Source organism: Trachinotus anak, unplaced genomic scaffold (assembly GCF_046630095.1).
Source record: "Trachinotus anak isolate AG129_WGS33_773 ecotype Australia unplaced genomic scaffold, CSIRO_AGI_Tana_v1 ptg000005l, whole genome shotgun sequence".
Taxonomy (NCBI): domain Eukaryota; kingdom Metazoa; phylum Chordata; class Actinopteri; order Carangiformes; family Carangidae; genus Trachinotus; species Trachinotus anak.
This window is the reverse complement of record NW_027273856.1, coordinates 4381394-4398479: the sequence shown is the minus strand read 5'-3', so window position 1 is coordinate 4398479 and position 17086 is coordinate 4381394. Positions and strand designations below refer to the sequence as shown.

Below are 17086 nucleotides of genomic sequence, written 5' to 3'. Positions count from 1 at the left end.
GCAGCAGTCTGGACCGCCTCCGGACAGGAGGGTGTGTATGTGTGTGTGTGTCTGTGTGTGTGTCTGTGTGATGACAAGGACACAGTTACCTTCAAAGTCCCATGATGCCAACTAACTATTCAAACAAGGCTCTGCATCCCTACATGCTGACTGCCACCTCCCATCTTCCTCTCTCTCCTTCTCTCCCTCCTTAAGCTTTGTCAGTGTCTCTCTACCTTTATCCTCCTCACCACCTTTTTCTCTCCTCCCTACCGCTCTCCCTCTCTCATTCCCACCCCTCTCTCTCTCTCTCTCTCTCTCGACATATGGAAACTATTACCACCGTTGTCGTTTCTCACCACCGACATTCCTGAGGGCCTTCCAGTGTTCGCTGACTTTACATCAACCTTGTGTCCTCTCTCCTTGTTCACACCGCTCTTCATAGTTAACTTATCTCTCATTCTTTCTCTCCTCTCTTTCCTTTTAACCCTCTAACACCTGTTTTCCTGCTTTTAATTTCATATATGTCGCTTTAATGCTGTATTAATTGATTTGTGGCAACAAAACAAACACAGAACAACCTTGTAGTTGTGGTGAAGATGTTGGCAAAGAGTTGCACATCCACACATTCAACAAAGGTACAGCCACATTAGCATTAATTTGAAGTTGTGTTTCAATGCAAATCCAATATCCACTCTTCTTGTCGTTCTGCATTGGCTTTGTAGCTGTTAGAAACAGTCATAGTCATTTGATCCATTTTTTATACAAAAATATTGATTAGTGCGGCTTTAAGTTTTTAGAAAATGATAAAAACAAATAAAAGTTCACTCTTTATGACATTTTCAGAGTCTCTTCACTGAAGCCGCTGCAAATGATGTTTCAAATCAAAGTGTCTGTGTTTTAATGGCTGCATCATTGCATCATATAGTGATATTCTTTGTGTTTTGTGCTTTAAAACACTTCACCCCAAAATTCAGTCTGTTTTATTTAGCATCTTTGGAAACTTAAAGATCTCCACTAAAAATTTCTGGGTTTGAGCAAGGTTTGGCTGCACAGCATTAGTTAACACTGACTGACCTACCGGCGGGACCATGGGGTTGAGGAAGATAAACTTGTTTTGCAACGCACTGTAGAAGAAGGTTGATCAAATTATCTGTTTACACCCACCCCCCTTTTTCTAATTAAAGAGATGCCTAATTTGAAAAACAAAGCTTTTAATCTGGAGACCCACCTTGTAACCTTCTTTCCCCTTCTTCCTGTCCTCATCGAACTCACATCCATTCCACCACCTCATCCATAATAGAAATGTTCAGAGGTATCTGGGCCATGCCTTCTAGAGAGACTCAAACTCTCATCAATTTACATTATAGCTCTCTCTTTACCCCTCTCTGTCTCTTCCTAACTCTTCCCTGTCTCCCTCTATCTCCCTCTATCTCATACAAATGGGTCTCTATCTCTCTCCACTTCTATATACACAGTCAAAGACCACTTTCTGCAGCTCTTCTCCAGGGTATATGGTTCTTTAATGAAGACAGTAATAATGATTATGGATATTTTAAAACGGTCTGTCTGCCCTTTTGCACTGATGGAAGCCGCGGCTGCGGTGTCTGCATGCAAAAGCTACTCTCAGATAATGCTGGATTTCAAATAAATGATGATCATTGATTATTAATTCCGAGAACAGTTTACAATGACAAATATTGTGCTAAAGATAATACAGGAATAAGATCATTTCCTTTAGCTTGGGCGTGACTGAAAACAGCAGGAAACCAAGGTAGTGAAAAGAAAAGTTTAATACTCTCAGACTGATTTGACTTACATGTAAAAATGTTGCATGGTGTTTTATAAAAACAGGAACAAAGCGTCAGCTCAGTAATATTTCATAGAATGACCTCACACTGATACAGCTACAGATGATAGTTGCACTTTTCTTGATGCAAGGCCTCAAGTTTGACCTGCTTCAAATAGGCTTGTTTGAGCGATGAAAACGCTCTATTCTATTATAGAAGTGATCAAAGATGAGGTCAAGATAAAAGCACAGAGCACCAGTGAAATTTAAAAGCTCCTGAATCCTTGCTATTGTAAACCAATCAGATGGAGCGGCGGGCAGAAGGCGTGGGTGAGACGTTCACAGCACAACAGGTCAGTTTGATGAAGCCGCGGTGTCAAAGGCAGATTCATGTTTTATATGCTCCTGACCATATGTTTTACATTATATATAGTCGGTGTTTCTGGGCTACGCAGCATACAGGGGGACTGATTGCTACAGCAGAACAGTGGAAAGTGATAGCCACTGCAGTCCCTTCCCTGTGTGGGTGCTCCGCAAAAAACGTCCATCGTAGCATGTGATTGAATCCAGCGCCAGGGCTTGGAATAATATTTTTTTTAAAGAAGGTAAAACAGTCTGTCAGCAGAGGCAGATGATTTTACATTTCCAAAACTTTACAATCATTTTCCTCACAGCAGAGTCACCATTTGTTTTTTTTGTTTTTTATTATTTTCAAGACTTTAACGTTTATTACGTAGGAAAATCATTGAAGCAAATTGGAGAAAAATGAACTATGGAGCAGAATTGGCTGAAATTTTCACCCGTTTCATCAAAAATGAGGTTTAAAGGTTCCAGTGGGCTCAAATGACATGTTGAAAATGGAGGTTTTCCGCTGAGTATATGTGTGTTTGCTCATTGTGGCATTCTTTGGAAAGCAGCTCTCCACCAAATGAGACCCGGCGGATTTACTTTAGACAGCTACTAGATGGCCTGCAGGTGTTGCAGCTCAGCGGGTGTGTGTGTGTGTGTGTGCACGCTTGTCTCATCGAGTGTGTGTTCCTCCCGTAGCCGATCAGTTTGCTACTCTTTAGTGTGCGTGCTCCCCTGCCGTGTGTCTGACAGCGTGTGTACATTAAAAGAGGCGGAGGGGGGGAGGGGACTCAGGGCCCCTGTGTGTGTGATTACGCTGTGTATACCATGAGATTAGTGCAGACAGCTTTATGCGCGGGGCCCGCCATAAATCTCCCCCCCCCCCCACCACAGAACCAAATACCACCATCGTTTATTATTCCCTAATAGATCGGTCCTTTGCTGTCTCTTCCTCGGCTTCCCACTCGCACCAGGTTGTGGTTAGCTCAAGGGCAAACCCCCCCCCACCCCCACACCACCTCTCAGAGGATGGAAGAGGTCAAAGTGTAGGAGAGGTTTGAGTAAATCCTCCACGCTGATTTCATTTTAGTTCAGTGTGCGCTCCAACTTCAGTGTCCTTCCCTCTCTACTTTATTCTTTCTTTTTTTGTTACCCTGGATTTCATTTTTCCACATTTGTCCAGCTGCAATCTGTCCGGCTTCTTGCTCTCTCTTTGTCCTTATGTGTTTGTTCTGATGCTTTATCACTTTGAATCCCACCTCTCTCTTTCATCTCTCGCCTCACTCTCTCCATCTTGGTATTTTTCGATTTTTCTCTCACGGACTCGGCACTCGTTTGCACTCCCTCACCCCGCCTCCGCTCCATATTCTCATGTTCACACAGACACACACACACACACACACACACACACACACACACCCTCTCTTGTCTCTTCTCCTCCCACCCCCTCCCCAGCTGCACCTGTGTGCCCGGCATTGGTCCGGACATGGCTCGGGTTGCCGCTGTGGAATCTGGGAAATGTTGGAACCGTCCGATACGACGCCCAGAGCAAGTACAACGGCAGACAACATGCAGATGGACAAGAGACACACACACACATACACACACACATGCAGGTGACACAAAAGCACACACACTGCCTGAGATGCAGTTGGGTGCATGATTTTATTGGAGATTGAATATTGATAACAAACCATCACATAGAGGAGTAAAATGTAAAAGGTTGATATGCTGACAACTGCACTGAAAGGGTGGGGGGGTGGAGGGGAACACGGGGAGGAGTGGAGGGTGAGAAGCAGGAGGTGTAAGAGGTCTGGGGAGAGGTCAGCGAGGCTGACACTTGAGTCTTCTCAGCGCGGCTTGAGGGTCACGGCAGGGCGATGCTTGGGTTGAGAAAATGATGTTTCTGCCCTCATAAAAGAGCTGCGGAGAAGAAAAGAGAGTAAACCTCACCCACGCCCCCCTCCATCCCCTCTTCCTCCCCCCTCTTTCTCCTCTCCCCCCTCGCTGTCACCTCTGGCCCCCTCCAACCCACCCTCCTCTCTATGCCATGTTTCAAAGTGTGGCCACATGAATGGCTCTATTGTTAGTGGCTGAGAAAAAGGGAAGGAGAGAGAGGGAGAGTGGACAGAAAAAGAGGTGAGGGAGGGGGGGTAAAAAAACCAGACACTCAGAGACAGAGAGAGTGTCTCTCTGAGCGACATGTGGCTAAAAAGAAAAGAGTAGAGGGAAACCGTAGTGTCGCTGAGGGCTGAGTCTGAATGGGATGATTTATTTAGATGTGGTCACAGTTGAACTCTATAAACTTGTTTAAAAGTTCACCTCACTTCACTCTCCCGTTCGTGACGCTCCTTCCTCTCGTCTGCACTGTAAGAGTCACCCACTGTCCAGACTTTAAGGTGGATTTAATACATCACCGTTACTGAGTGTGTGAATGCAGGCCGTGCAGGTTTGTTGACACTGAGGGTGTCACCCAGAGGAGAGGGAAACTGTGCCTCTTCAGATAAATACACACTATTTTTCTTGCTCCACCACATGATTAGATTGGGACAAGGTCTCCCTACCCCGTCCTGTTTACTGCACACACACACACACACACACACACACACACAAGGTTAACCTGGGTCAACTCTGCACGCCACCCCGAACATGGTGTCTATCAGAAAATTGAGTTCCGTCACAGGACTGTGCTGGATTTCACTGTCAGTTTCTTTATCCATTTCTCTCTCTCCATTTTTTTTGTCTTCCCCTCCTCCTCCTCCCCGCGTTTCACCTTATATTTTAAGGTTTTCTGCTTCTGTGGAGTATTTTCCCTTTGTCTTCATGTTTCCTTTCTGCTTGTTCACCACATTTCTTTGTTGTTGCTACATACCTTGCCTGACATGTTCAATATTTTTTCCACTCTCCTCCCTCTCTCTCTCTCTCTCTCTCACTTCACTGATTTCTCCCTCTCTCTTTCTTTCTTTTTTTTCTGAGTACTGCACCTGCCCAGTGGCATTTTACTTTAACACTCATACCATCCTCTCTCTCTCTCTCTCTCTCTCTCTCTCTCTCTCTCTCTCTCTCTCCCTCTCTGTATGTGTATGTGTTTGCTCTGCCATTCTGCAGTGCAGCTTGACTGTGACTCAGGGTACCATCAGATAGGCTACCACTCACAGAATGCGTCATGCAGGAAGCAAAAGGTGCTTGTTTGTATAAGAGTGTGTGTGCATGTGTGTGTGCATGTGTGTGTATGTCTGTGTGTGTGTGTTGGTGGGATTCAGTTTAGGGAAAAACTAAACCTGTGTATCTGGATGTGGGTGGATATGTTTGGGCAAACCTTTTGTGTTTAGCAGGAGGGCATTTGTATGGGCCTGTGTGTGTGTGTTGAATAGATTTTTCTGCTGCAGAAGCCTCAGGAACCACCACCATGTTTATAGTGCTCACTCTAGAGTGAGAGAGGGACAGGAAGGTGAAATGTATGCGTCTGTGTGTGTGTGTGTGTGTGTGTACGTGTTGAGTGAAGCTGAGTGCCTACCTCTCCAGTCTAACCGTGGCCTGATAACCCAGAGTGACCTGGGTAATGAGAAGTGGAACAGTTGCTTCCTCACAGGCCTCTGGGCGCGACTGAGCTGCAGCTCCTCCACCATTCAGTCTGCGTTCTCAAGTTCCCCTCCATGAACGCCGCCAGCCAAACATACCGGCGGATAAAGCTCACATCTCATTTTACTGCAGGTGGAAGGCCGTTAGCTCGCAGTGCTAGGAGGCAGGAGTAGCCTGCATGGAGGCGAAGGATGTGGTCAGAAAGACGCAGAAGCACTCTCTCTCTTTCTGTTGACACTTTAATAATTAATTGTGCATTGTGTAATATTGTGTAACCACACTGTTGTCTTTTATCACACAATGTTGCTTTTAGAAGCAGGCTACTTTGGTTTAGCATTGAACGCCTCCAAAACAAATCAGATTAGCTAGCCTTAATTAGTATACTAAACTTGTTAGCATGCTGACGTTAGCGTTTAGCTCCAAAAAATCACTATGCTGAAAAAGCTGCTAGCATGGCTGTAGACATGTCATGTTGAGTTTTATTTAGGTCAGTGGCTCTAAAACTGTGGAGCAAGTTCCCCCTGGGGAGGTGTGGAGCAACTGCAAGCGGGAGGGGGGAGGTGGGGGTCATGCATGACCAGGGGGAAAAATGTAGAAGCAGCTGGTAAATGAGTCTGATTCATGTGGGAACAAAAACACTGATGATCTGATATTAGCAAGAATATCAAGATACAGGTGAGCAGGGTTTAGTGGGTCTGTGTGTGCGCTCATGTTCACTGTTAGTATTATACAGCTTTGGGGCTTTTATGTTGAAAATCTTTGGCAGTTTGGGTGCAGCTGCATTTTAAAGGGGCATTGCAATGATTTTACTCATGAAGATCAGTTGTTTTATGTCTATTGTGGCTCTGGGGAGAAATTGTCTCAGAAAATAACCCCAATGATGTCACAGTGATGTCATCATGGTTGTCTCAGCTTGGGGTTGGATACCCTGATATTTTAATGGAGAGCCTGTGGGGAGTGGAGTTTTATAGGTGTGGACATTTGACCTTTGCCATTTATGAGGGTCTAACAGAATGCTATAAGGTTGCATTATGGGAAATGTAGGATCCAGTGTTTTTGAAGCACAAAGTCAAACTATCTCACCCTCTGCTGCTTCAAGTTATTTTTTAAAATCTGTCTCCTGCAAATCCACAACTTTGTGGAAATATAATTTTCCACTTCAATTTGCACAAGTTTAACTAATGAAAAACACACTGGCCTCCTTTTGTTGCTACCTAATATTGTAAAAAATTAATTGGCGCGATTTTTCCAAAGAAAGAAAGAAAATAATCACAGATTTAGTCTTTTTGTAGCTGAAAGGTGGACAGAATCGTTAACTGCACAAATGAAAGTGTCAGTCGTTGCTGACATGAAATTAGTGGGATTTATTTAGTCTTTTTAACAGTACAATTAAGCAGCAAAATTCTCAGTCTGTTGGTGCTTTGTGATCCTGTATTGTTTATTTTTTAATGGTCAAACAGTTGTCTGACAGCAGAACAGAGAGAATAATTAAGCAGGTTTCAGCGCTGTGACTCCCAGGTGTTGGTGTGGATTTGTTGCAAACAGAAACAGTGTCTGTGTCAGACGTAACAGAAAATGGGCTCCTTAACTTTGAAGCTCGCCCCACATCCACATCAAAGTGTCACTTAACATTCTGCGAGAATCCTTTTTATCTGTTACTGCTATAAACTCTTTCTTTCTTTCTATCAGTTGTGGCATTTATTTTAACCGGAGATAAAATCACTGCGGATGTGCATGGACTGCTTTCTTTTTTTCCCACTGTTAGCCAAGCATGCTAGCATGGAGTCAAAGTTAAAGTCATCATCAGCCTCCGGAGCTAAGTTGATAACTCGTAGTATTTGGCCTTATCAGCGATTGATGGCCGTGTGCTGTGAGGGGAATGACAGAGTGTGAGTCATTTGTGGAGTTTATGCCCCTCTGACTCCTGTGTTTCATGTTCCCTGCTCTGGAAAGACCTCTGGAGGCTGTGTTGCCACAGTGTTGGCTTCCACCTGGGTTTTGTCCAGTCTGGGTTTTGTGCAGATATGCAGAATTAATTTCACTTTCCATGTGAAATATTTACTCCAAACCCTCTCACTGTTTACTCCAGGAAAACAATTTAACAAGATTAAGACCACATAACATCAAAACTGTTCACTGAAACCCAGGATAATATACAATGATGATGAAAAAATAAACCAGACTTGGTCAAACTGAAGTAAATTGTGCATTAGAGCCGCCTCAGGCTGCAGGTTTCCCATAGATGACAGGTGTCAAATCCTCAGTGAGGCTATAAACCAGCAAACTGCACGTCCTTCATATCAGAAGACTGACATCAAGACAGCTAATTAGCAAACTAATTAACCGTACATACCTGAGATGTGGCATTGGCAGCTTTGTTCTGTTGATGTGCAGTGATAGTTGTCTGCCTGTTTCTTCTTCTGTGGTCTTGCAACAGCTCTCACTTCTAAATATAAGCTCTAAAAAAAAGGAAATGAGTTCTGCAAGAAAATTTGTATTGGAAGGAATTCAGTCGCTACTTTTCTTGATGTTGTTTACAATATTTCACCTTCATTTCCCATGCATACTTTCATATGTGTGCATACATTACACTTTCTGTTTATGACTTCACATTTGTTTGCAGTTCTGTGTAGCCTCAGATAAACCTCAGATCTATATTTTCATGGTTATATCACTGCTACTTCTACACTTGTAAGTTGGCTTTTTTTTTCTTCATACATTTGAAGTTTATATTAGTGTCAAGATTTTCACTCAGAAATATCTCTGAACCTAGGGTCAGTTTTGTGGGCTAGTTCACAGAAATGAATGTTTTTCATTTGGTCTCACATTGGTGGTTATTTTCCTCATGTGGCTCATCAACTGGTGGTTATACTTCCCGACTTTTTTCTCCACCACTTCATGGGGTCAGCAGGGGATTGCGTGAGCTTGTGTGGTAAAAATTTATTTGTGCAGTTGACTGCACAGCAGTTCCACCTGTTCCCCATGAAGGAGAGAAAATAATAATGAAGTAGTAGGAATAAGAAAGGCAAAGGACCCATCTGTTGCTCATTCAGCAGCAAGGACAGGTGGCTCTTAGCTGGTTTATGTTGCTGTTGCAGGAAGCACAAGACTTTGATTAATGATTCTCTGTCTTTCTCTCTCCCCTGCCTCCTTTGTTTCTCTCTGTTTCTTCCAATTCTCTCCTCCCTCCTCCAGGTTCAGGGATGACAAGGGCTACGTTCTGTACCCTCAGATCGGGGACCGGCTGGACCTCATCTGCCCTCCGCTGGACACCGCCAGGTCCACGCCAGAGTACGAGTTCTACAAGCTCTACCTCGTGTCGTCGCGGGAGCAGGCGGACCGCTGCGAGGTGATGGGCCCCCCCAACATCGTGCTCACCTGTGACGAGCCCACCCGCGAGCGCCGCTTCACCATCAAGTTCCAGGAGTTCTCGCCCAACCTGTGGGGCCACGAGTTCAAGAGCATGCATGACTACTACATCATCGGTGAGTGGAGGAAGCAGGAAGCACTGGAGATTAGCGGATGGAGTGTGTGTGTGTGCGTGTGCGTGTATATTTATGGGCGTGTGCTAAGCTTTATTGCAGTGTGTGGGGGGTGTTGAGGGGGTTGTTATGATTGCATGACTGATTTCTGATTGTGCCTGAGTGTGTTTGTTTATTTCAGTGATGATGGCGATGATTGGGCGGGCGTGTTCAGAGTAATTAGGTTTGAGGACTGTGTGTGTGTGTGTTCGGGTCCTTGGGTGGGTACAGTACAGGACATACACTGCAAAAAGTGACCACATGAGCCTGTAGTTTTCAGGGCAGTTTTGAATCAAACCCTGTACAAACTGCAGGTCATTTGACTAATTTCACCTCCGTGGTATTAAACAACACTTTCATTAAAATCCACTTTTTTTTTTGAGCAAAAGATTAAAGAAACCACTTTCCATTGTTTTCACTTTTTTCAGTGTGTTTGCCAGTTGTGTGGGATTTTGTGTCAAGCTAAATATGGTTACATATGTGCTTCAATTTCATTTCTTCAAGTGTGTGTTTGTGTGTCATTGCTATGTCTTTGTCCTGCTCCGCTACAGTGCCGGCCTCAGGCCTGTTTACTGTTACTGCCATCCTTGCAGTGACCGCAAATACCGAGGAACAGTTTGTTTTGGTTTGTACAGATGGTTTGTTTGGACTTATGCTGTGTGAAGACCTGATGAGGTCATCAAGGCGAGCCAGGCCAAACGTTTCTATCAGACGGAACAATCTGCAAGAAAAGGTCGCGACAAGCGAAACCTGTGGGTTGTTTTTAAATACAGACCAAGCGCCAAGAGCGTTCGGCATTCATGCACACAACACACACAGGACACACATACTCACATGCATGTATACACACACTCTCACACGCACACAAGTTTCCAATACAAACACAAGCGCAGTGAAAACACCTCAGGAGTGAGAGAGCGAGGAGGATAGACAAAGAGAGAAAGACTGAGAGAGAGAGAGACCCTGTTTCATTCCCAAAGCTCTCCTCCCACGCACCTGTGAGCTCTATTCACTCAGGTGTGCAAATGCTCTTTTCATTTCTTTTCATCTGCATGTGGAAAAAAAAACAACAACTAAAAAACAAGGGAACGAGCAGAGCCAGGAGGAGCAGGAAGCTGGGACAAGGATGGAGAGACAGACAGAGATAGAAAGAGACAAAGAGAATATACAATCTCTGGAAGTCTGTGAAGTCCCTCATGCCTCATTGTTTTCTATATTTGTTCACCCGTTTCAGGCGCGCTTGGTTTTTCCACTATCAGTCCTCATACTCGGTGTGTTTGTGAAGAGAGGTGAGGCACTGGGCATATTTCTCCTGCGCCCTGTAGCATTATCAGCATACAAGTATTTCTGTCAGATTAGATACAAGGAGGTGAGATAGTATGCAGTGGTGCAGTACCATATACTCTATGAATATGTGTGTGTCTATTAGTGTATTGCTTGTGCACCCAAGGACCCAGTGATAAAGGAATTTTGGCCTGATAAGTAGTGAGGAAAATTAACGCAATCTGATACCTGATTCAGTGACTTGACAGATGTTGAACAGCAGAACCTGAAAAGCTATCAAATATGACACACCAACACCTGTGGGATACATCAAAAACACTCCCACATCGCTCAGTGAAACCATCGCCTGGTTTAAAACCCATTTATGTGCAAGTGTTGACAGATTGGGTTTGTGTGTATATTTATATCAGTGTTGTGAAATGATCCCACTGTGGGATGATTAATTCTGGTTTCAAATACTGTATGACATAGATTTATCACAGAAAAAACTTTAACATGCATCTTTCTATAGTACATTTAGGTACATAGTTGTACCATTAAATGCTTTGTTTTATATTCCAATATGCACTCAGTGAAGAAAACAAAATGTCTTTTTGTTTATGGAGTTGCAGCTCATTGCACAATCCCCATCTTTACACATGCACTTTATAAGTTAGAAGAGTTGCCAGATTTTGATGTTGTCCACATTCAGAATTCATAAACCCCCAACTACATGACTGTTTGTGTAGAAATCTACTACTCGGGATCCATAACACAACAGGTATCAGCAGGAACAGAATTGCTGTGTTCAACAGTTCAACAGCATAGCAGTTACACACCTGTCAACATGAGCTCTGTAGCTTTAAGAGACTGACTATGATTGCTTGCATCTTGGGCATCCCCTAAATTATTTAAAGTGACTAGGGCTCAAAGTCCTAATCACACATGATTGCACACGTAATGATTATGTGTCAAACACACCCAGTCAAGTCCACAAAGCCAGTGCACATTGGAGAACCTCTGAAATACCTTTAAAGCCACTTTTCCACTGGTCTAAAAACCTGCCAAGACCTGCTAGGATCTAGCAGCAGAGGGTACAATATGTATTCATACTCAGGTCAAATGCTGTTAAACAACATCCCCGAAATAAGTTTCAAAAACACACAATTATTGATCGGAGTGTATCATATGGAGGCTTCGAGAGCTCCAACCCGGGGATGAGAGTCTGTACGGCAGCTAACAGCTCACACGTTCATGCTTTTCTCGCATGTGATGACATCCCAGCAAGTGTGTCCTCAGTCTGAACAGAAAGGCAAACTCGTGTGGCAGTGTAAAAAGTGTTAATCACATTTTTAGCTGGTTTAAAAAAAACCTGTGTATACCTGCTAATTTTTGGTTTTAAGAATCATATAACTTGACTTTCATTACCTTGCAGTGAAGTATATCCACTCTTGAAACACTTTGCTGGACCAAAAATGTGTAAGCAAGGGGCCAAATGTGGTCCACTGTCTCTATCTTTCCCACCTCTCCACCTACCAGAGTGTCCAGAGATAGAAACTCCTTTATCTCCACACACAGACCAGACTGATCGATTGACAGCTCCAGCCCAATCAATGACAGCAGCAACACAAGGTCACACACTCTCTCTGTCACACACACACACACACACACACAGGTTTACTCACACATTTGAAGAGGCGAGGAGACAGGGGACTAGCTGATCGTAGAGAGCATTTGGTGCTGATAACTGATTGATAACGCCACCAGATAGCCTGTGTATAGTGAGCGACGCGTCTTTGATCATGTGTCCTTAATGAAGAACTGTATCAAGTCTCTCACCAGAGCTACTGTGTACTTAATGAGGCCGTGAGATAATTAATAACCGTTAATCCTGCTGCTCATTTAGAGCCACATATCTGCTGTAGCTTGTGAGCACTAACAGGCCCTGTTGGGAGGATATTGTACACACTCGACACACTGTGGACCAGCGTGTCCCTGAATTGAGTTACTGTAAATGTATATTTGTGCGCGTGTGTAAGGGCACCAATGTATGCAGAAGCCTGAGGGAAATCTTGTTTTAATTAACCTATAGCATAGCGTGATTTAATTTGCACAGCGCAGACCGGGCACACGTGGAAAAGCGTATGTGTGGTTGGATGGTGGAGCAGCAGCAGGAGGAAACAAAGCAGTGGAGGTTAATTTCAATGTTAAACCCATTACAGATCACCAGTAACTTGCTTAAGGTCCGCTGGGTAATCAGTTTCCGCCACAGTTTGCCACCGTGGTGCACAGTAAATCATGCTAGAAATTAGATTTTCACATTGCGATCATCAACAAGTATCATTGATCATTTCTAGAGAAAATAATCTTTGTGTCTGGAGAAAATCAAGTAGTCTGAAATCAGAGGGGGGAAAAAAGTTTCCTTTGTTTTTGCTCCAACTAATGCACTACAGATGCCACTGTTTTGTAGTCAGATTACTTGAATCCCATTAAATGTAATTCTTAACTTCCGCGTCCTGTGGTGAGGAGAGAAAGAGTGGGAAAATTGATTAGTTATACTCATTGATTGATGTTTTCATTCATAACATGAGGTCAGAGTTTATGTAAACCCATTTCCCTGTCACACTCTCTCTCTGTCTCTGTCTCTCCCTCAATTCTTCCCCCTTTAGTTTCTCATCTCTTTCACCATTCAAATCCCCCCCCCCCCCCCCCCCCCCCCACACACACACACACACACACACACACACACACACACAAACACACTCACAGACATGCTCAGTACATCAACCCAAACCACAGATCAAGCCTTTCACTGCTTTTAATGAATCCTTTGAAAGCAGGCGCCAGGGCCTTGTGTAACATGCACACACACTCTTTGCATCCATGCACAAGAACACACACACACACACACACACACACACACACACACACACACACACACACACACACACACGTAATCAGAGCGCGGTCTTGATGACGTGTCTTCTTAATGAGAACTGCAGGAGAAAACTAAACTTATCTCCATGCAGCTGATTTGGTTTGCAGCTTATGAGGAGAACAGAAGAGCTGTTGTTAAAACTGGTCCAGGATCAGTTGCTTGTAAAGGGTCAGTTCACCCAAATTCCTAAGAACATCTTTTCTCACTTTATCCTAGAGGTATCGAGCCATGCAGATGGTTTGAGTTTTATTTTCCCTGGTTTTGAGATGTTTCACTCCGACAATCAACAGCAACATGTCCTGAAACTAAATCCATGTTACTGTGGATAATACACAACATCTGAATTGCTTCCTCTACCCAAGAAATAGTCCCTGGGAAATCTGATGAGAATGTGTACTGTGGATTATCCAGGTTTTTTTTTTTTTTTTTTTTTTTAATTTCTTTTTTTTGTTTTGTTTTGTTTTTGTAATTTTGTTGAACAGACCTTTAAACATGCAGCTTTTCTTGGATTAATTCTCAGTCACAAGGGGCTCAAGGGCCAGTCTGTTGTTTGTCCACTGTGTGCATATTTGCAGACCAGAATGAGGGAAGAAAAAGAAGGGAAGAAAAATCACAAAATATAACCATTTTAAATCAAAATGGCATCTAAAGTGTTATTAAATGGCACTTTAACATACTTTCCTGTAATTTCCTAATATTAATTATGTTTAGTTTATGGGTCAAAGTGGCAAACACCACCCATGTTGTACTCAAATAGGCTAAAATACATAAGTAGTAATAGACCTGCCCAGTAGTCAAACCAGTGTTTCAGTGTTTCTTTCTTTGGAGGCTGAAGGGAGTGAAAGTAGGAAATAAGGAGAGAAGCTGAGTCACAACAAGGAGGAGAGAGAATGAGAAAGTTGAAAAAGGAGGGAAAGAGAAAGAAAGAAGTGAGAAGGAGAGATAGAATAATATGACAACAGACTGAGGCAAGTCTGTCGTGTGTGGCTGATGTGGATGAGATGTGAGTGTCAGTTGAGAGACACACACACACACACATACACACACGGCATCTCATCTGCGGGGTGACACTGAAACAACGCGGTCACTTTCAATCACCGCTGCTGCTGTCAGGGGAATGGGACACATGCACGCGCGCACGCACACACACACACACACACACACACACACACACGTGAATGCATGCACACGTACAAAGACACACACTTGTTTCAACACACACCAACTTGCACATCAGAAGTGAATGATTGCAGGCTCACAGTCAACATACATATGACCTCATATGTGAGTGATCTCTCTCTCTCTCTCTCTGTCTCTCTCTCTCACTCTCACACACACACACACACACAAACACAAGTAATCTTCCTTGGTGCTCACACTAACATATGCATGCTCACATGGCCATACACAGGGGCTTTCTCATAAATATATGCACTCACACACACATTGACATTCAAGCAGGCTTGTGGTTGTAAACACACACAAAATAGTCTCAAAATAGCTCAGCACACACACATACCCAAAAAGACACACACACACACAGATTGGTCAGAACTGTCGTGGTGGATGGGTTAGTCACTGTGGGACTGCAGTGTTGTTGTTGCTGCATACTGAGACAGATGGTAGTGTGTTGTGTTTTTTTTTTTATGTGTGTGTGTGTGTGTGTGTGTGTGTGTGTGTGCGTGCGTGTGTGCGTGTGCGCATTTGGGGCAGATACAGGTATGAAACTGTGTGTCTGTTTTGTGCGGTTCCAGTGTGCGTGCATGGACATGTAGGATGAACATGAAGGAACTTTTGTGTGTGTGTGTGTGTGTGTGTGTGGATGAATGACTCCCAATGGTGTGTTTAGGGAGCAGGGCCCCTGGGGCTCCATGGACAGCCCAGTGCTTGCTGTCGCACAATGGCACAGATAAACAACCCAGCAGCCCCTCACTAATATGAATAATAGAAGAGCTGACAGGAGCCTGCACACCAAAAAATAACTGTGTGGGTTTCCACATGTTTTACATGTTTGTGTCTTTATGAGGTTTCGGTAAAAGTTAATGGTGTGTTGGTGCATGTGTGTGTTTGTGCGGTAGTTGTTTGCCGACTGTGGCATCTCACTCAGTGTTCTGCAAACTTTATTTTCTCTGTCCCTTTTCCTCATCTTCTGTGAAAGTATTTATGTATGCTCTTGAATTTGTGTGCAACCCTCTTAGTCTTTAATAGCAAGGTTTGTTTGGTGTTTCACTTGTGACAGGGTGTGGCTGTGTGTGTGTGGGTGGGTGTGCAGTGTGTGGTCTAATTGTTGGACATTACGGGGCCGGCGCAGCGCGTGCAGACAGCAATGTCGAAGTGTTGAATAATGCAGGGGTGCTCACTGGTTTATTTATCAGGGTTAAGCTGAAATAAATGACAAAGAATCCAGATTGGGGGGGGTAAGAGAGGAGAGTAGGACAGAAAAAGGGGAGAGAAAGTGTGAGAGACAGATGAAGAGAGAGAGAGAGAGAGAGAGATGGGGAACAACAGCGAGACAGAGAGGGAAATAGAGGAGAGAGAAGAGACAATGGAGGAGAGGAAGCGGAGAGAAACACCGCACTGCAGCCTAAATGAGCTGCTCCTCTCCGCCACTCTGCGTTAGTTTATGATTCCCCATGTGCATACGTGCGTGGCTGTCTGTGTGTGCGTGTGCGTACGAGAGCGAGCAGCACACAGCGTAGTTTTGTGACTGCAGCACGGAGAGCACAAGTGTGAGATTCGAGGAAGGGATGAAGGAATAGAAAGCAGCTGGGTGGAAGAGACGGGGAATCCAGGGACTCTGAGAAATCTATATCTGCTGAATATTTGATCAAGTTTAAGCCCTCTGATTTGGCCTCCTGCCAGGCTCTAAAGCAACCACAGGCACAGGGGAGAGAGGAGGAAGAGCCGCAGGAAGGAGTGAGAAGAGAGGGTGAAGGAGGGAGAAACAAGATGACCACAGTGAAGGGATTAAGGAGAGTGTAGGAGTCGTTTTATTCAGAATAATCTCAGTGAAATGGAGGCGCTTGTGTGGCACCATGTATCCCATCTGGACTTCTGGCATAGATAAAGAGATACATTTGAATACCTGTTGGGAAAGTGCTCATACAAACATGGAGAGTATTCACAAGCGCCCCCTTTTTTGTGCAGCAGCCTGAAAATGAAAAAATAAAATTTGATTTGTATGGCACCAAATTCTCAAGGCACTTTACAGGGTAGGAGAGAGAAACCCAACAGTTCCCACAGTGAGCAGCACTTGGCGTCACTGTTGTTTAACTCTTTCAATTACAGTCATGATCCTGGTCTCCTCTGAATCGTATCTCTTCAGAGTTTATTTTCAAAAAGTCCAAATTATTCCATGTGATGCCGAAACAAATTTGCAGAACGCATAGTGTATGCACAGCTGTTAGAAAAATAATATGTAGTAATGACCGCCCTCCCAACATGTATTAGGAGAGTTACTTTAAAGGGTGTTATTGTTTGTTTTTTTGATAATTTTGTAATAAAGAAGGCACCAGGATTCCCACACAACCTCAGCAACTTGGACAAACTTTAAGTAGTTCTGACATTTCCGTCGGTTGATTTTTATTTGATAGAATTCATCAAAAGTCTGGGGCTGCACAATTAACCAAAATATGATTGAAATCACAATATGGCCGAGTAGAAAAT

General features: G+C 43.9%; 1 protein-coding gene across 1 annotated transcript in view; it reads left to right on the top strand.

The window, feature by feature from the left end:
* Nucleotides 1-17086, top strand: part of efnb3b (ephrin-B3b) — an 80169-nt gene that overhangs the window by 29347 nt on the left and 33736 nt on the right. The window contains exon 2 of the mRNA XM_071477882.1: nucleotides 8894-9183. Coding sequence (XP_071333983.1) covers nucleotides 8894-9183 — 290 coding nt within the window. The remainder of the gene's footprint in view (nucleotides 1-8893; nucleotides 9184-17086) is intronic.